Source organism: Onychomys torridus, chromosome 18, assembly GCF_903995425.1.
Source record: "Onychomys torridus chromosome 18, mOncTor1.1, whole genome shotgun sequence".
Lineage (NCBI taxonomy): Eukaryota > Metazoa > Chordata > Mammalia > Rodentia > Cricetidae > Onychomys > Onychomys torridus.
Genome location: NC_050460.1, coordinates 33,160,610 through 33,181,214, shown reverse-complemented (window position 1 = coordinate 33,181,214; position 20,605 = coordinate 33,160,610). Strand labels below are relative to the sequence as shown.

The following is a 20,605-nucleotide window of genomic DNA, read 5'->3' as shown; positions in this document are numbered from 1 at the left end:
CACCTATACACATCAATTACATGTGCATTTTATATGCATTAAGTGTAGATACTGTTTAGCAGTCTTTTAGGAAAGACTTGGTCTTGACTTGAGAAAAACTAATCCATGGAATGATGGAATGAATGTAAGAGTGAGAACCATTTGGCCTAAGTGCCAGAAGCATGTACATTATTCACATGAGGAGTGTTTGCCTTCTTCACGAGTCAACTCTTACTCCATTGTTGGTTATTATCTAATACTTGTATTATACTGTAAGTGCTCATTATTGGTTTATAATTTCTCTAATTGACCTACAAGCAAATATAATGATTAATTCATTAACTAAATTAATATTAATGATGATGGCTCATTAATAATTATGATTGAACAGACTATAACTATTTTAAATTCGATGGTGTGAAACAAAAGATAAACCAACTTAGAGTAGAGAGAGAAAGGACAGAAGGAAAAGACATGTGTGTGAGCCTCCCCACTTTACATTGTATAAAAGCAGAAGATGGGGGCTACGGACATGGTTCAGCTGTTATAAATACTTGTTTTGTTCCCAGCGCCCACATAGCAGCTTACAATGGTCTTTACTCCAGTTCCAAGAGATCTGATGCCCTCTTCTGGTCTCTATAGGCACTGCACTCCTGTGGTGCATAGATATGCAAGTAGGCAAAACATCCATACACATTAAATAAAAATACATAATTATTTTTCAAAAGAAGCTGATTAATCAGGAAATAGAATGTTATTCTCTGTTCTTTCTTCAGAACATATAAATCTTTCACTTCTTAATGTGAGAAATAAAAGATTAAATATACTTGAAAGGGTTTTTTGTTTTTTTTTTTGTTTTTTTTTTTTGGTTTTGGTTTTTTGGTTTCTCCGTGTAGTTTTGGTGCCTGTCCTGGATCTCACTCTGTAGACCAGGCTGGCCTTGAACTCACAGAGATCCACCCAGCATCCTTAACAGTTATATAGATACATATTAGAAACACTGGAAGTAACAATTGAACAGTGAAACTTATGGAGTTTATTACATTATTGAGAATAGATATTATCTAAATAGATATATCTAAAACTATAAAGGATTAGTATTGTTTACAGTAATAATTGAAGGGTAACAATAAAAACGAAAGTGAGTGAATTCATTGCTCTTTCCTATGTGCAAGTTCTCTTTGGCTGTGAGCATGAATTACCTGTGGCACAACCGTGAAGAAAAGTCACAGCACAGACAGACTTCCTTCTGTGAAAATGTTCAACATAATACATGTCTATCTGGGAGACCTTTTCTAGTACCTTTTTAGTCACTTCAATAACATTTCAGCATAAAATTTAAGAACAAGGCATGTTCCTCATAACTTTATTAGAAACTACCTATCTGCCCGTTTTTCGTTTTTATTACGCTTTTTTAATTCTCATACAGTGCATTTCGATCATCTTCATTCCCCTTTCCCAAGCCATCCCAGATCTTACCCTCCTCCCTTCCCACTCTACTTCATGGTCTTCCTCTTCCAACAATATAAAGGCAAGACCTCAAACCATAACAGCAACAGAACACAAAAAGGCCATGGAGTCCACGTGTCCAAACTCGTCTCTGTTGGAAAGATGGCTGTAGGACACCAGCAGTACACTCAGTGTCTTTAAGAGAATGTGAAATGGATTTTTTTTTTAATCTTTACCTCCACCAGGCAGAATACCAGGCGCCCAGGAGCCCTCGGTATATGTAATCAGTTAGAAAGGAAGTGCCTGTAAAGTGATTGAGCTGTTTTGTACCTCAAAATACATCTGTCCCAATGGTGAGTGTACCTTAAAGATTCTAAGCTACCCTCAGCCCAAAGGTCTACTTTCCATGTTAGTGACTGGTTATCAGAAGACAGATGTGAAACTGAAAACACAGACAAACATAAATGGTGGATGGTTAGGTCAAAGAATAGGTGGAGGAAGGAAAGAAGGACAGACAGACAGATAACTCTGTGAATAAAGATGCTTGTTACCAAGCCTGATGACCTGCGCTCAATCCATGGGATCTATCATAGAACCCAAATGGTAGAAGGAAAGAACCAATTCCCACAGATTGTCCTCTGACCTACCTGCCATGGCCTTCATATCTCTCTCTCTCTCTCTCTCTCTCTCTCTCTCTCTCTCTCTCTCTCTCTCTCACACACACACACACACACACACACACACACACACACACACACTAAAATGTAAAAATAGATTAATATTTTATATTTTGTGTATATACATATACATTTTCATATATATCTGTATGATCCTTTCTATGATTCCTTTTCCCCCTTTGTCTCTGTAATTCTACTTCCATGTACAAAATGTCCACCCTGTACCTCTTCCACCTTGCTAATTCTTAATGATCAGTGCAGATCCCCTCCCAAAGAGACCAGAATGGTGGCATCCGAGAGCTAACTCTAAGGTGACTCCCGGCAGTCTTCTTGGAGGGGTACAAGTGCCCCTTGCCAACTCCTGGTGCTGAGACAGCACCACCTTACCCTTGTCACTTCCCCTGAGGCCTGGTGAAGTGGTGACGATTCTCCGTAGCTCGAGCCCTTGAACATTTCAAATTAACTTCAGAAATTGCATCACCTAATTTTTCAAAGATGTTGGGGGTTTCATTTGCTTGCACTTTCTTTCTGAAAGGCAAAAGTCAAATTGTAACCCCTGTCCCGATCTTGACCTCGCTTTTCCCCAGAAAGGGCCACTGTCTTTGAGCATTGAGGTTGCCAAGAGCCCCCACTGTCAGACTGCTCCTGTAAGTGTCCCTTTTGGCCCCATGTCATCCCTCCTGTTGGCCCAAACCTATTCTGTTTTCCCTGTTGCCACAACATACATGCTGCTAAGAGCAGAGATAATCAGCTGCAGCTTTGTCCCCACGCTGAAGCCAGCCCGGATGCCTCCAGCCCCCAGATCCCATGTGCAACCCAGCCTGGGTCCTCTCAGCCTGTGGGCTACTTGGCAGCATTATTGGTCAAGGTAAAGCATAAACCCAGACACCCAATCGAGCTTTTCCTTTATCTTATACTGATCCCCTGTTCTCTGACATGAACCATTGGAAATGTTTACTGTCTAGTACTGCTGAGCACGTTTGATATCCTCCATCCTGATGGTGCCCTGGTCTTACTGCTGACAGCTATTCCTCGGGAAATGTAACCCACATCTCCAAACTCATGGGAGGGGGAGGAGAGTCAATGGGTGTGAGAAAAATTAGACCCTCAATTAATACAGGTGCTGTGACTGTATTTTGGGGTTGTGCCAGGAATGGTGGTTGTTCAATGATTCTGGAAAGTACTAAATCAGATTATTTTCCAGGCCACTTGACTAGACCTTACATGTCTCCTAAAAGAACTTATCACAGCTCTGCCCAGAAGACCCAATCTAATATAAAACGCAGGGTATTAGAGCAAGCATCAGTTTGTTGGGCTTGTTTTTATGTCAACATGATTTCAGGAACCAACTTGTCCTGTTGGTATCAACATGGGTGTTGTGGCTTTTTCTTTCTTTCTTTCTTTCTTTCCTTTGAAAGGGCTTGGGACTGAGTGCCTGTCTCTTGTGAGTGTTCTGGCACAATGTAGACATGCAGCAGAGTTACATGTGAGATAGGTATGTGCAGCCGTCCTGCCTCCTCACAGTTGTTTAAAATACAGAGTGGGCTTTTGAGCTCCGCTAGGACAGTGTCTTTGGGATATGTCCATTGTGGAATCCAGGAAGTCATTCCCCAGATGATATGGCCACAAGCCAGTGTTGGAATGCTGTAAGTGAAACTTCTATCATAGTCCAGTGTTCAGGTAGAAAGACCGAGCAGAAGAGGAGGTCCTGGGAGGTGTCGGGCCTGACTTGAAGGCAATAGCGAATAAGGTCAGCTGCTGCCCCTGGACCCATCTCCTGCAGCTCAAAACTCTCTGCAGGGTTCGTTCAGCTGTTGGAACTGCCGAGCCACCAGTAGTAGCCAGAGCATGAGCAGCCTTTTCCTTCCCTTGCCACATAACCAGGGGAGCTCCTTACAAAATGAGGGTGCACATTTCAAACCACAGTTGGCCCAGGATTAAGTATTACCTTATGCCTGTTGTGAAAAGAATTTGGACTGCTTCCAAACTCCTAAAACTAAATCCCCAATAGCCACGTCACATGGAGATGTTCTTTTACTTGCCTTTCACATGGTCAGAAAGGACTTCTGGTTTATATCTTATTCTGCTTTTATTGGGAGCCCCAAAATCTGCTGCCAGAGTTCTCCATGGGGTGAAATTCTTGGACATTTCATGACTATGGCTTCAGTGTTGTGTGAAATTCTCTCCAAGTTCCAATTTGCCTGACCCCATTTGGCTTGTGTTAGCAGAAGGGATCAAAGTTCAGAGTGCTTTGGATGTACAATGCTAATGAATTTATTTCCTTAAACTTTGTGTAAAGTGTAGTGGAGAGAAACTGATTCCATCTGTAAGATATTCATCTTCTGGCAAGGTCTGCACTCCATGTCTCTGCTTGTTTGCAAATAGCTCCTTGGTACCTACTCAAGGCTCTGTGCCTGGGCAATTGTATTGCCAAAGCGAAATTATTTTTCACATTCGGTTCTCAAACAATAAAAGATGTTTTAAAAGCCTCCCGCTGCACATTTTGAAAGCTTGTTAATAGGAGCCTAGAAATATGTTTAATCTTAAATCTTAAGGACTGGGAGACTGATGTTGGGTTTTTTTTTCTCTCCACTTCCTTTTTAAGAGAAAGCTGATGCGGAGCCAGGGAGTCCAGACAATGGCACATCGAATACATCGTAAGTGTCTTTCACGTTTCTCTCTGAGATGACTGTTCTTTAATATGCCTTATAAAGCGAAACAGTGCAAGTGTCTTGTAATAGTGGTAATCATAGTGGAAGGAGGCCCATGGTTCTCTTTTTTCATGATAATGTCTTTTTAAATGCTTTCGGGTACAGACGCACTTTGAGGTTTTATGCGTTAGCATTGAAAAAGGGATCTTGCAAATGCAAATGTTCTTTATAAAGTAGAAATATAATTAGACTAGAGAGTATGTACTAAGGAAGAATGGAGATAAGCCCTTTAAAATTTGGCTGGAGACTTTTAACACTGACATACGATTTGCAGAACTTTCTACACATACTGGAGGACATTCCGTCCCACATGCCCCTGAAGTCCCCAAGTCATTTAAAAGGCTGCCATCTGCAGTCCCACCTCTGAAATATGTGACAAACACAACTATAGATATCGCTGAGATCTCAAGAGTTCATTGATGTTTTTAAGTAAAGCATTTTTTGAAGATGAGAAAAGACACTTAGAAGGTGCCTCATTCTTACACTTTTCTCTTTTCCTTCTCAGTGTTGAAAGAATATACATATGTTTTTAATGATTAATATGATACCAAATTGAGGTCCCGGAGCTAGGGAGACAGCTTGGTTGGTAACGAGTTTGCTGAGACTTGTGGTGCATGCTTTTAATCTCAGCACTGGGGAAGATCCTGGGGCTCACCAGCCAGTCGGTCTAGCCTTCTTGATGAACTCCAGGCCAATGAGTAGCCCCATGTCAAATAGTAACATTATCATTATTGTTACGGGATATACCTATACAATACCTAATGGCGGTGAAGCAGAAACTAACAAACGACTGTTTCAGCCTCACATGCATCCATACAGGCTTCCTCCTTAAAAACCTTTCTTTTGGTCACCTTTGGGGAACGAAACCTGTTTGATTATAGAAATGACTTTGTGATTGTATCTCTTCCGGATCGTTGCTATCCTTACTAAACAGCTGAAGTGCTCTTCACTAGCAGCCACAGTCTGTGGTGCAGTATTGTGTTCTGTTTTGTCCAAGACCTCTCTCTGTCTATACAGCTTCTCTGGCTGACATCGGGTGGCTGGATGGTCCATAACACTTATGACTCTAGAATGTGTCGCTCAAGATATTACCCTAAAAGTTCTAATGAGTTTCGTTGTTGTATTTTCTCATGAAGTAATAAACATGACAGTCCTAAATGGTTAAGATGTTGCTAATTTTTAGATTATGCTATAGAATATGATGGGAAAAGAGTTTTAATGCCATCTGGAGGCATTCTGGAGAACTGAGAAGGGTAGAATCACTGAAAATTTTAGTTATTTTGAGTAGCATGTGGACAAGATAAAAATGCATGCAACGAGAGAGTGTAAACTACTGGGAAACGGTTGCATTTTATTTGTTATTTGATAAAAAGCATTGATTGTTCTAAAAGCAGCAGTCTTTCAAATTCTTAACGAAATTGTTTCCTAGGCAGACAGAAGAGCATCAAGAATGTGTTATTGAACCGTCGGCTTATTATACTTAACTTCACATATTTTAAAAATCTCATCCACCAGATACCAGTTTGACTCGTGTAATTTGATGCGTTGTTAATGATCTCCTTTCTTCCCTCACGCATTTCTGTAGCATCCACTCCTCGGCGCTTTATTTCTCCTAATGTGTAAAAATAAGTAGGCTGTGGAGAGAGTTAAGTTTAAGCCCTCCGGGGACATTAACTCCTCAGCCCACCTCCCTGCCTCTTCGATCAAAGGGGTGCCTTTGTCGCTTGCTCCAGGGCTGCCACTCAAATCACAGGTAACAGACACCGAGCTGAGGCTGCAAGGATCTCTCAAAGTGGGGCATTGTGACTCGAGAGTCTCTCAGAGTCTTCTCGCAGTCCTTCTGTTACACTCAGGCAAGAGGAACGCTGTGGTGAACAGCGTCAGGAGGCCTCAGACATGGTAGCACTGGCGTTCATGTCGATGATATTATATACACTCTCATATATGTGTCTATCCTTACATACACAAGCACACACACACAACACACAAATACACACCCCTCATTTGTGTTTTCCTGTGATGGGTATGGCAGGGACACCCTACCCACATTCCGTATGAGAAGTCTGAGGATCAGAAAGCTTGCCCAATGTAAAGGATAAATGAGGGCATAAATGTGCCTACCTACCATACTTAGGAATGTATAGTCTTGAGACAAAGTCAGGCCATGATTTGGAAGCAAGTTTTTAAAAAGTTGAATCACTTTTTGTTAGAGAGTGTACCAGTGGGGAGAAGGGGGGGGGGAGATTCTGTTACAAAGTCTTGCAGACTAAATGACTTAAGCAACAGAATGTATTTTCCCATAGTTGATTCAGGAGGTCCCTCCATCTGGCTGTTGGAAAGGAGGGCTACCTGTGTTCCTGGCTTATCTCAGCACATGGACATCCTCTCCTGTTTATCTTCACAGCATTTCCTTCCTCCTTGCATGCATTTTTCTCTGTCCCCCTTTTCATAAGAAAACCAGTCTTATTGATTAAGGCCCACCTTGTTTACCTCATCCTGATGGTTTCATTTTAACATGATTCCTTCCATAAAGATCCTATCTCAAGATGAGGTCACATTCTGAGATAATAGTTTTGGTTGGAAGAGGTAATGTCCCCCATGGGTTCCAGTTTTGAATACTTGGTTACCTCCAGCTAGTAACAAGGACTATTTGGAAAGGTTTGGGAGACATTCATGCTGAGACTTAGCTGAAAGTTCACGTGAGGGGAGATCCTTGAGGGTATCTTGTTTTTTGTCCCTTCTTCCCCTTTCTCTACTTCCTGTCCACCATGAGGTGAGAACCTTCTCTGCCACATGTTCCCACTATCATGATTTTCTGCCAAAGCTCATGGAACCAAACAAATGCGGGCTGAACCCTCTGAAATTGTGCACCAGAATACGCATTTCCTTCTTTTAAATCATCTCTCTTGGCTGTACATAAAAAGAACCAGCGCGGGACTAAAGTTAGAACTCCAACATATGGATTTGTCGGGAAGAAGCAATTCAACCCATAACACTGAAGGCCAGACTTAGGGAAGAAGGGAAGGCTAAGGAATTAGAACATAACAGAAACAGAATGTGCAGATTTCAGAGGGTGGGGCAAAGGGAGAGAGCTTGAATAAGACAGGTGAAAAGTTATGGACCCCACAGGGGCTGAGTGGATGCAAACTGTGGCTTACAATTGGGCAAGACATGGTGGGACATACCTGTAATCCCAGCAGCACTTGGGAGGCAGAAACAAGAGGATCATTGCAAAGTTCAAAGCCAATCCTGTTCTGTAAGGTGAGCACCATGACACCTAGAAGCCATAGGTACATAGCAAAATCCTGTTTCAATAAATAAATAGCGTTGGAAGTCAGAGCACATTTTCTGTAGAAGCGCCTTTCTCCCTTGTTAATTATAATGGTCTTTAGATGTGCATTGCATGGTAGGCCAAAGGAATTGGGGAAAAACCTGAGATTTCCTTCAGGATTAATGATCCAAGGATTCAAGAAGATGAAAGAAGCAATTTAATATTTAGACACAAACAAAACCATAAATGCCTGTGAAAGCGTTTCAGTTACATTAATGACGGAAAAACTCATGTTAGATGAATTGCCCTCCTCTGAGTCTTTGCAAAACTGAGCTACATTTGGATAGCCCCTTCCTTGGGGGCATTCAGCCATCCACCAGAAGCAGCAAGAACTCTAGGAGGAAAACCACACTTGCATTGGTGTGAGATGTCAGAGGATAAATTCCCCAGTTGTGAAAGTAGATGGTAATTAGGGGAAGGCATTTCATAGAGGAAACAGCCAGGAGAAAGAGACACCCCCCCCCCAGTACTGTATATAAATCCCCACAAGTGCTTTAATGGCTCTTACTTTGAGTAGTTGTGGAGAAGATACCTATGAGCACAGTAGGAAACATTAACTAGAAAGCTGAAAGGGACCAGCAGAGATGTAAGCTACTGCCTAAAGTTGTGATTCAAATCTCATCCAAGATTCAGGTGCTGGGTAAAAAAAAAAAAAAAAAAAAAATTATTTTTTTTGAAGGACCAAGTTTTGAAAGTAAATTGAGGCTAGAGAGACTATCAGTGGTTAAAAAGCACATGCTGCTCTTGCAAAAGACCTGGGTATGATTTTCAGCACTCAGGTCAGGCACCTCACAGCTGCTTGCAACTCCAATTCCAGGGGATCCAACAGCTAGTTTTATGTCAACTTGATACAAGCTAGAGTCATTGGAGAGGAGAAGCCCCAGTTAAGAAAATGGCTCCTTAAGATCAGGCTGTAGGCAACCCTGTATAGCATTTTGTTAGTGAACGATGAGGGAGGACCCAGCCCATTGTGGGTGGTGCCATCCCTAAGCTTGTGGTCCTGGGTTCTATAAGAAGGCTGGCTGAGCAAGCCACGTGAGCAGGCCAGTATGTGGCTTCTACATCAGCTCCTGCCTCCAGGTTGCTGCCCTGTTTGAGTTCCTGTCCTGACTTCCTTCAGTGATGAATAGTGATGTGGAAATGTAAGCCAAATAAACAGAAACAGGAAATATAAATATATGAATATGTTAAAGAAATGGTTACTGCAATAAAAATGATGTTTTGTAATTTGTATGCATGCAAAAGTAAAATATATGGCAAAAGCAACATAAAGTATGAGGGTCTTATGATCCTTGTGTAGTGCAATATTAAATCTAAGTACACTGACTGTTAGTCAGTGGAGTGCATGGGATAGCACTAGAAAGAACTACTGGATGGACCTTCTCTAAAAAGCAATCGCAGAAATTTTTAAAAACTGATGAACACAAATGATCGCACAAAGAGTTCAGAAACAAGAGAGAGAAGGCAACAATGGAAGACCAGCGACTCTACATCTGGCTACAGTGGCTGCATTAAATGTAAATACACTAAAAACTCCAGTTTAAAGGGGAAATGTCGTGCTGACTAAAATCACGACTACCTGTTGTCTACATGTTCATACTTCAAATATAAAAATACAAATAACTCGAAGTCTTGAGACAAAGAAAAGGAGGAAAGGATGAACTGCTCATATAACAATTGCAAAAAACTGGAGCAAATGTCTTACTACTGCCAAATAGTCCCTAAGACAAAGGACATGACAATATGTGATATTTATAAATATGTACGTATAGATAGTCTCAACAGCCATGACAAAAAATAACTAGACTCATAGATTTTTTGGGGTTTTTGTTTTTGTTGTTTTTGTTTTGTTGTTGTTGTTGTTGTTTTTGTTTTTTGTTTTTTTTTTTTTTTGTTTTTTGGTTTTGGTTTTTTGAGACAGGGTTTCTCTGTGTAGCTTTGCGCCTTTCCTGGAACTCACTTGGTAGCTCAGGCTGGCCTCGAACTCACAGAGATCCACCTGCCTGTGCCTCCCGAGTGCTGGGATTAAAGGCATGCGCCACCACCGCCCAGCAGATTTTTAACATATCTCTGTAGTAATTGGGGAGAAATAAGTAAAATATTAGAGTTTGTGGAATACATGAACACTAGCACCCAATCTGCCCTCAGTGTGCATACAGGGCTGCACCCAAGTGCAAATACAGAGTCTTTCCTGAGGCACAGAAACATCCTCGAAGGCTGGCCTGTTGGTGATCAATGGAAATGAAGTTTCAGGAAACGTTTGAGTATAAAAATATCATCATCGCTCATGCTCCATGTTCAGAGTCATTGTGTTATAAGTCAGTAGCAATAAGTATAATTAAAATCTCAATATTGAGAAGTTAAACGAAATTTCTAAATATTCTTCGCATTAAAAAACACATCAAAGTGAAATTAGAATGTCATTTTAAGTGAACAAGGATGGAAGTGCAGTTGATGAAAAATATGTGGTACTCATTAAAACAGTGAGGACAATAAGAAATTTGTCCGCTTTTCTTCTGTATATATGGAAAACCCAGGGTTGCTATCAGTGACTTATGTTTCTATATTAAGAAGTTAGAAAAATAGGGATCATTAAGCACATATACTGCTCTTTTAGAGGACCCACATTCAGTTCCTAGCACCCACATCAGGCAACTCACAGCCACTTGGAACTCAAACTCCATGGGAAATCTAACACTTCTGGCCTCTGTGGGCACCTATACTCATGTGCATGTATCCACAGACACACATACATACACATATGTCTAAAACTAAAATTGATTTTAAAAATGAAGATAGGAAATTTTGAAATCCATTCATTACCACATATGCTAACTAAAGAGTGATTTAAAAATGTCAGAAAAGAAGAAACTAAACCTAAAATTAATAGTAAAACATATAACAAAAAATAGAGGTCACCAAACAATGGGGATAATTAATAAAAAAGTTTTTTAAAGGTTAGTGAAATTAACATATTGGCAAGCTTGATCTAGCAAAAAAGAGAAAACACAAATTGCCAGCATAAGCCATGAGAGAAGACAGCTTCACATCTCCTATGAATCTTTAATTAGTAATAACTCCACAGACTCAGAAACTAAGAGAAAGGAAAATCCAGTTCATTGTTTGAGACAAATGTAACCTGACACCAGAACCAGAATTCACTTTATAAACAAAGTTGTAATCCAGTATGCCTCATAAAAAATTATGCAAAATCTTTCAAGCATTAGCATATCCAATCTAGTGTTTATGAAAAGGATATAACTTATTATGACTAGGTAATATTTACTACAAAGTATATGGTTGCTTTAACATAAGTAAATTAATATAATTTACTATAGTGATAAAACAAAAAGATGTAAGTGGGTACAGCGAAAGTACATGACAAAAAATGTTAAGTCCCATAAATGATGTTTTTTAAATGAGCTAATTAGGACTAATGAGAAACATATTCAGTCCGATGATGGGTGTCTCGGAGCACATTTAAAAGTAGTGGTGCTGACATTGTCCTCCTAAAATCAGAACTCCAGTATTGCTGTCTGTGGCTGTTACCTCTACTCAGCGTTCTACTGGAGATCATAGCCAGCACCACAGGACGAGAAAAGGAAACAATAGACGTAAAGATTAAGGGTGAGATAACACAAAAGCAGAGAGCCGAGAGATAACTGTAGGAACCTTGAAGAAGAGCAAAGGGCTCCCTCCGGTCTGTCTATAAAGACCCAATTTCAAAGCTTCATCATATCAGCAACTTAATATAGTGTAGCACCAGCTTAAAGAAGACAGATCTGTGGGGGAAAGGAGTCTTGAGATGGGCTGTCTGCACAGTTGCCCTTCCACACTGGTAGCAAGGCAGGCCAGCTGAAAAGCCACACCTTTCCCCAAATGGTACCAAGATAGCCAGCGAGGGAACCAACCTCCTGCTCCCTGCAGCAGAAATGGGTTCTAGACCTCGATATAAAACCAAAATGAGAAAACGTCTAGGGGAAATTATAAGACAGTGCCTTCCCAGGCTGCAGTAGACAGAAGTCCCCTAGGGAAGTCCCAAAACTGGACAGACGACAGAAGGAAGAACCCTAGTGAAGTTACCTGTAACAAAAGGAAAGCGTTTCATCAAAAGGAAAGGGAGAGCCAAAAGTTTGAATGGTACATTTGCAATCTATAACCTGGCAAATAACATATCCAGAACATAAAAGGAACTCTGAACAAATTCCATAATAAAATAGCAAACATTTCTAAGTGGGGAAAATCCTCAAAGATACCAGAGAAGATAAGCAAATGGCCGCTAGGCAGGTAAAAGGGTGCTTTTCACGAATACCCCTTCTAGGGAAACACGATTAAAGCTACAATGAGATACTAGTACATCCTCATTTTTATGAGTCGAAGTAAAATGACTAACAACATCCAGCAAGCAAGATATGGAATGACAGAAACTATCTAATAGTGCTGATGTAAAAGGTTTCATAATTTTTAAAGCTCTTATAAACAAACATTGTACGACCTGACAATTATATTTTAGATATTAGCATAGGAAAAAATAAAAACATATGACCTTAAAGAGATATGTGCAGAGCATTTCTGGCATCTTCACTCATAATAGATAAAAACTGAACACCTCCACTATTCAGCAGGTGAAAGGATAGACGATTGTGATATATCTGTGCAGTGGAATCCTTCCGATCAGAAGCAACAGAGACACATAAGGCAACCAGGCTGACTGGCAGTACTGTGTGAAGAAGCCAGACACAAGCATACAAGCAGGGGAAAACTATTCTGTGGACATAGAGTTTATAGCATCAGTTACTATGAGAGCCTGAGGGCTGACTGTGAGGAACCACAACTACCAGAATAATAATAGAAAACTGCACATGTCTAATGAGGATGTGTGCATTTACCAAAACTCACTGCATGTGACAGTTAAGATCTGTCTGTCCGTCTGGGTGAGGATGTAGTTTATTTGGGAAAGTGATTTCATCCAGTGCACAAGGCCCTGTGTTTGGTGCCCAGTACCACATGCACCAGAGCTGGTAGGTAGCACATGCCCAGTCGTAGCGCTTGGAGAGACGGAAGCAGGAGGATTAGAAGTTCAAGGAAAGCCATCTTCAGCAACGTAGCTAGTTTAGGGTCAGCCTGGGATAAGAAGAAGAGGGCGGGAAGAAAAGAAAACTGCATTTCACTGTGTGTAAGTTTTATGTTGAAGGGAAATTATAAGGAATAAAACTATGTATGGAACAGTTTTTCGGACAAGTCACCTATTTTGAGCACTTTCCTGAATAAGCTACAATTCTTACTGCTTGACCCCAATCCAGCAGTAAGCCTTTGTTTTGTTTTTTTGTCCAGAAAGAGGCTGGCTAATTAATGTCCTCACATTTAGAGAGATAACTTAGATAGCAAAGAAGATCTACAAATGGCCACTAGGCAGGTGAAAGGGTGCCTTTCACTAAGTAATACTCCTCCTAGGGAAACACCCATTCAAGCCATAATGAAGTACTACTGTGTCTCCATTTATATGGCTTGAATTATGACTCCAACCCTAGGAGCAAAGTTCTTAGCCTGTGTCCACTGCTGCCATCTCAAGACCACATCTACTGCTTCAGACATGGTAACTATCCTGGGAAGAACACTGCCTTGTGGGATCCCTGAAGAGGGAGGACTAGATCAAAGTACCGCTAACTGCTCATCGCAGCTCCAGAATTCAGAGGAGCAGTGGCCAGATGGAAACTTCCAAGGCCCTGCAAAGCCTGTGGTTAGGCGGAGTGTTGAGCTGGCTTTTACGGAGGACTGCCAGCTATAAAGAATGAACTGAGTCAAAAAGTCAGAGGCCATGGCTCAGGCGTACAGATGACACCCCGAAAAGAATGCCCTTTTACATATGTGGATGTCACTCGGTTGGCTAACGTAAGTGTGCCTCGAAAGAATGAAGATTATAAACGGTCTTTGCAAATCAAGATGATAGGGGTAAGCAAAGGGGTTAAACTCCTAAGAGGAAAAGAAAAAGTAACCAAAATGAGGCAGCAGGAAATGGCCCATCCAGGTGCCTACATTGTACAGTTAAAGAGTTGGAAGTTATTATAAGCTAGACTAAATTGCAGCGACCCATGAAATGTTCCTTCCTCAAAAGGTAATATATGGAAAGTGCCCATTACCAAGCCGGCACCCAATAACTCATTGTTACTGCCATTATAACAGTATTTATGGTATATAAAAGCTTGAAAACAGCCCTGTCTCTGTGGCTGTTCAGCCTTTATTAGAAGCTTAATTTCTTCTTTAAAACAAGTAGAGAACTTAGAAAGGATGAAGGGTATTAAAGACAAACTAGTAGAAAGTTTTTTAAAGGGCTGCCAGTGAGGCCAGAGCTGAGAAAGATCCGGTATCAGTCATACCCAGGAATGAGGAGCAGCACAAACTCCTCCCCAGGCTATCACAGGGCAGGACCATCTGCAAAAGCCAAGGACTCTGCCTCTCTCAGACAGAATGCATGCCCAGAAAGAGGCTGAGGACCAACTCTACTGCTGACTTCCCTTTAAAACATCTTGCCAGGCATGGGCATCACTGACAAGGGACATGGGCCTGGATGTGCCCACTCTGGTATGCAGCATGCTGTAGAGCTGCAATAGATAGCTTGTGCATAGGATGGAAAGTGGTCATTTGAAATTTCCATGCTCATAGCAAAATTACCTTTAAAATGTTAAGTGTGGAGAAAATGGCTGCTACACATATAAAGAAATATGCCACTTATACATGTGCATTTAGTAATCAGGTTACACAAACTGGTCAGCTAATAGTAGAGAGATCAAAGTCTATTGGAGAATGGTTCCCCCTCAAAAGAACAGGATTTTTTTCCCCCCTGAGAAACTTGAAACCAGGGTGATATTTATTTTGGCTGTAGCAATCTGTATGTAAAATGATGAATTGTAGCTGATCTTTTGGCTTATTAGGTGTCTGTCCCCGGAGACCTTCTTTCTGTATCTGTTGAAGTGATTTGCCAGGGTCCTGTTAACTAGAGAGCTGGGAAAGCTAACAAAACAGCCCTTGCTGCAAAGGGCTGGCCAGATCCTGTTTCTCCCACTCTCAGACACCAAGGATGAAAAATGACCAAAGGGCTCCTTGGCGCGCCCCCAGACACCCTCAGACCACTTACCCAATAGAAACCCCAACTAGATGCAGGTCTGTGATGGGATGTGGACCATCTAGTGGCCACCTTGAGCAGCCTGCATGACCGAAGAGTGAGCAAGGCCAGGAATCCACTGGAGAAGAAGTTAGGCCAGTGTTGTCCATTTTGCCTAAGAGAGAGATCAGGTGTTAGGTCGTCTTGGTTCAGCTCTCGCATGATGATGCAAAAATACTAGGTATAGATTGTGCCCTCCCAGAACCAGGCTAGACACCTTGTCTTCTTTGATCTTCTGCCTGGCTGGAGGCTTGGACCCAAGGGTCAGTAGAGAGAAGCCTCTAGCAAAATTAAGGAGTCCATTCCCTGTCTTGTGCTTCATTCTCTGGGGTCTTATACTTCTCTTTCTGGGCTCCATCAAACATACTTCTCTTCTGAGGTTTTTTTATTATTTGTTTTCTAGATTTTGTTTGCTTTTTTTTGGGGGGGGGGGGATTGAACCCAGGACCTAGCACTTGCTAGGCGAGCACTCTACCACTGAGCTAAATCCTCAACCCTATTTTCTAGATTTTGTAATGTAATTTTTAAAACATGACAAGATGTATTGGCCTAACTGGTTTTAAGTGTGTAGTTTAGTAGCATGAAGTTGAGTGTATAGTTTGTAGCTCCCATGCTCACCATTTTTAACCCGGAACTGAACACCCACACTGGCGAAACTGCAGCTTCCTATCTCACTGCTCTCAATCCCAGGCCCATTCTACCTCTGGATCTACATTTGCCTGATCAGGGTGCTTTTAAATAAGTGAAAAAAAAAAAAAAAATAGAGTGTTTTTTGTTTTTATAGCTGGTACCCTCAAGTGTCATTCATGTTACAACACGCGTCATAACTTCCTTCCTTCTCAAGCCCGAATAATATTTCATTGTGTGTTACAGACTATTCCTGACTTGTGAAGCTTGGAATTGCAATTTTTATTTTTTTAATCTTGGTGGGAGGGGGAGGACAGTGTGCGCATGCCCCGGTGCATATATCAGAGTACAGCTCCTGGTGTTCAGCCTCGCCTTCCCCCTGGTTTGACACAGTCTCTTGTTTGCCTCTGCATCTGCGAGGCTGGCCAGTCTGTAGACTCTCCTTCTTTAAAAGACTTCCAGGGGTCCTCCTGGTCTGCCTCCCATCTCCCACTAGGTGCACTGGAATACAGATGCATGCTACTACATCCAGCTTTGTGTGAGTTCCAGGGATCAAAACTTAGTCTTTCATTTTGGCACAACGAGTCCTTCCTCCGCTGTGCCGCCTCCTGGGCCCTCGCTCTGTGCTTCCCAGCCGGGACAAAACTGGCCTGTATGCACCCGTGGAGTGCTCCCCAGAGCACCCCAGAGCATCCTAATAGGACCTACAAAAGTTTTAGCTAAAAGAACTGAAACCTAGATCGTTTTAGGACCTAGTCCACAGGCTTGTGATGGAGCTGTGAAGGCTCTGTGTAATGGGAGAAAGTTTCTCGTGACCCCAAAGGAGACCACATATAGAGCTGATGGTGGGCATATTACTACAGGGGACAGTCTAGACTAGAGAAAGGTGTGGCATCTTTGCAATGAGACTTTGCAGTCCCTGGAGACTGTCCTGGCAAACTTCAGTTGCTCTGTGTCTCAGTGACCTTGGCAGATGGTAACTTTTTTTTTTTTTTTTTGAGGAGACACTTGGCTGTAGAAGAGAATGTTTCTTGTTACCACTTTTATTGACTGTTGTAGACAATAAATATTGCCTGACATTAATGGGTTGGTTATGTTTTCTCCTGGCACAGCATTGTCTTTCCTACAGCTTTGTAGGCGCCTCCCCCCTCCAAGAATTCAGAGCGTAGTCCTTATAGGCTGCCTGAGGGCTGGTAGGAGTAAAGTAATTGATACGGAGAACACGGCGATCATTGGAACACATCCACTCTGCGTTTTGTGTGCTTCCTCTCAGAAACACGTTGTGCTCAATTTCTTCTCTCTCTTCTACATAGTCTAAGATAGGAGACTCTGAAACACCCAGCTAAAGTGCTTACCAACGGAATTCACCCTTGCCCCATATCACAGGTCCTCGCTGTACACTTGGTACATAGGATATTTCCCATGGATTAGATACCTGTTTTGTGCCAAGCACTCAACTAGACACATTGTTTTGTTTAATCCACAGGACAGTCTGATGAGGTGTATTATTGCACTGTTACATCTCTTATTACAGAAGAGGAAAACAGGATCCCCAAGCAGTGAGCTGGCTCCTGAGTTTTCACAGTTGGCAGCAGCCGAGCCTGGAATCTGGCTGGTTGCCTGGCTCCAGGGCCGCTGACAGGCACTGCTTTAGGTCTGTGGCTTGGCCCAGGGGACCTCTAAGGTAGAAGAGCAGTTGTGAAGGAAGAAATCCCATTTCTAAACAAAGAGCTGATAGTTCCCTAAAAAGCCCTTGCAGCCTGCCTCTCCCACCCACCGACAAGAGACTGGCCTCCAGGGGGGCCCGTGAGGCTACAGGGAGAAGGGGGGGGGGGGCTCCAAGCGTTAGTGCCTGCAGTATCCTGCACAGTAGTAGAGGTTGCCAAGGAGCAGTCTGGAATTCTCCTAGCAGAAAGTGACTTCCCAGCCTCAGCACACCTGCTCACCTCAGAGGGCCTCTGCTGCTGGCGGAGAGTGCCTTAGTGAAGCTGCGCTGGCTGCACCTCACCAGAGAACGTCAGTGTGTTGGCCTCCATCGCTGAGGCTCTACCACTGAGAATTGCCCCCTTCTGCCTTAGCTCTGACATGACTGAAGAACCAAACATACAGGGTTAGGACAGATGATCAAAATTTTACATGCATACCTTCACTCCCCTTTTTACTTAATTTTTTAAAAATTTTCCTGCTTTAAATTTTTTAAAATAAGGACTCTATGGAATTTCAAGCATTTAGACAATAAAAATGAGCATATCATGACCACAAGGCGACATGCTTCATAGTAAGTGGACACTATACTGTAGACTAGATGTGTTACTTAAAATGGTGTGTTTGTGACAGGGACAGCAATGTGATCTGAAGCATCCAGTCACTCTTTAGGTGAGTCAGCTCAGAGTCTTCATAGCAACTCAGAGTAAAAGCAGCCCTCCTGTTCCATAGTTGAAGGAATTGAGGCCCGGGAACACATGTACACAGGGGCACTAGGCGGGCCAGTGTGTTGGATTTTGTTTTAGTTTTTTTATCTGTAGGGCTGTTTAGCCTGCATGTGTATCTGTCTGTACATGCAGTGCCCAAGGAGGCCAGAAGGGGACTTCAGATCTCCTGGAACTGGAGTTCCAGGCAGTTGTAAGCCATAGTATGTATCCTAGGAATCAAACCTCTGGACCAGCAGCCAGTGTTCTTATCCACTGAGCCATCTATCTGTAGCCCTCAGGCCAGGTTTTAACCCTTGAAAGTACTTTGGCTACAGATACCAAATGACATTAAAAATACAAACCTGCAGTGGCCACAAGGCGTGTACAATTATTTAGATGTGCTTTGTGCCTAGGGGCTCCTGTACTGTAAGCTGGGTCTCTTCTGTGGTGTGCTGGAGGCTGGGTCTCCATGTAGTGATATGGAAGTGAGTGAAGGAACAGTTAACAGAAGAGGTGGGACCTGGTAGAGTCTTCAGTTCTTTGGAATTGTGTTCCCTTAAAAAGGAAATAACCATATACCCTTTGCTTCTTAGACCAATATAATGAAAATTTTAGAATTTATACTCTGAAAAATAAAGATTTTTTAAATGAGTATATATATATACAAAATATTTACAGATTTAGAGGGGGGAAAATCATTCATTTGACCGTAAGACAAAATTGCTTTTCATGAGCCATTTGTGAAAATGGAGACTTTTCTCGATTTTGTGTATTTTACCTCCTTTTTTTTTTTTTTTATTGTGAATTGGTCCTCATACCTCAGCGTTACTGACCACTGTTCTGAGCACTCTGCCTGTGTTGTTCCTAGGCTCTGGGGTGGAGGGCCCTTCTTCTCTGAAAGAGAAGGTTTCTGCATGAGAGGTTTCAGATCAAGCAAGGATTTGAACATAGTGTGACTCCTGGGCCCATGCTTTTCAGGACACCACTGTAGACCATCTATTCTGACCACTAGACTTCAACATATTGCCAAGACAAGGGATATTGATGTGTCTCTAAATAACCAAACAGAATTTCTAAATTTTGTGCCACTCTTGATTTTCTCAAATGTTTAAGTATATGCATCAGTTAATAATAAATATAAAATGTCTAATCCCCTCTCATATTTTTTCGTTTTAAATGTCTGACACAAAGCAATGTTTTATCTTTTCTTTCAAATATCATTTCATAACATTCTGAAAAGCATTTTAATTTCATTGTTCTAATCATCATTGTCACTGATCATGTTTAATGCCTCTGAACAAATACCAGGCAGAGCAGATAGGTGCCTTGTCCTTAAAAATACTCAACTGATGTTCAGTGTTAGGGGGAAAATAATCAGCTCGGACTCAGGCTTGCCTGGGTTAGGAGCTGCACTGAGGGTCATTGTTGTCTGAGGGACATTTGTACAAGCGCTGACCCGGAGTGGTGCTGAGAGACGCCCTGACACCAAGCTGGACATTGTCCATATCATGGTGTGCTCTGCTCTGATGAGCTTTCATTATAGTGGGGTAGGTCACAGTTAAAATACAGGGATGTGTGGATGGCTTCTGAGGCCAAGAGCACTCAGAACAGGGGTGGGAAGGTCTCCTCCTCCAGGGGCTGTAAATGGATGTGTTTGTTTGTTTGTTTTTTGTTTGTTTGTTTATCTGTCTGTTTAATCCCTCTCTTCAGCCTCTAAATAGAAATGCCAGATAAAATACATAACACCCAGTTAAATTTGAATTTCAGATAAACAAGGAATAACTTCAGTGTGTGTCCTGTGCAGCATTTAGGGCATGCATATGCACAAATATTATTTGTTTTTTTACATAAAATTCAAATTTTAAATGGGGAATCCCATGAGTTTCATTCACTAATTCTAACACTCTGCAGATACCACATGGACTCAAGACCCAAATGTCTGAGGGTATTAATGAATAAAGAATGAAAGATAAGTGAAGGAGGGAGGAGAGAGACAGAGGCAGAGGGAAAGAATGAATGGTGGACACCTGCCAAGTAAAATAACTGAATTCTGAAAACTGAGGTCATAGGATGGAAAATGTCTGTTTCACGGACTCTTGAGCCTGAATATTTGCTCAGAGAGAGGGGGCGGGAGAGAGATCTTGTTCTTCACAACTGAGCATCACTGCTCATCCTGGAAGGAAAGATTTGGAACCTGAAGACCCTTAGCCTTGGGACTTGGTGGGAAGAACGCGACTGTTTATTAACTGCAGATTATG

General features: G+C 41.9%; 1 protein-coding gene across 2 annotated transcripts in view; it reads left to right on the top strand.

Moving 5' to 3' along the window:
• Aff3 (AF4/FMR2 family member 3) overlaps positions 1-20,605 on the top strand; it is a 472,213-nt gene that overhangs the window by 324,037 nt on the left and 127,571 nt on the right. For both annotated transcript variants that reach the window (XM_036167292.1, XM_036167290.1), the window contains exon 9: positions 4,711-4,762. In XM_036167292.1, the coding sequence (XP_036023185.1) occupies positions 4,711-4,762 (52 nt within the window). The remainder of the gene's footprint in view (positions 1-4,710; positions 4,763-20,605) is intronic.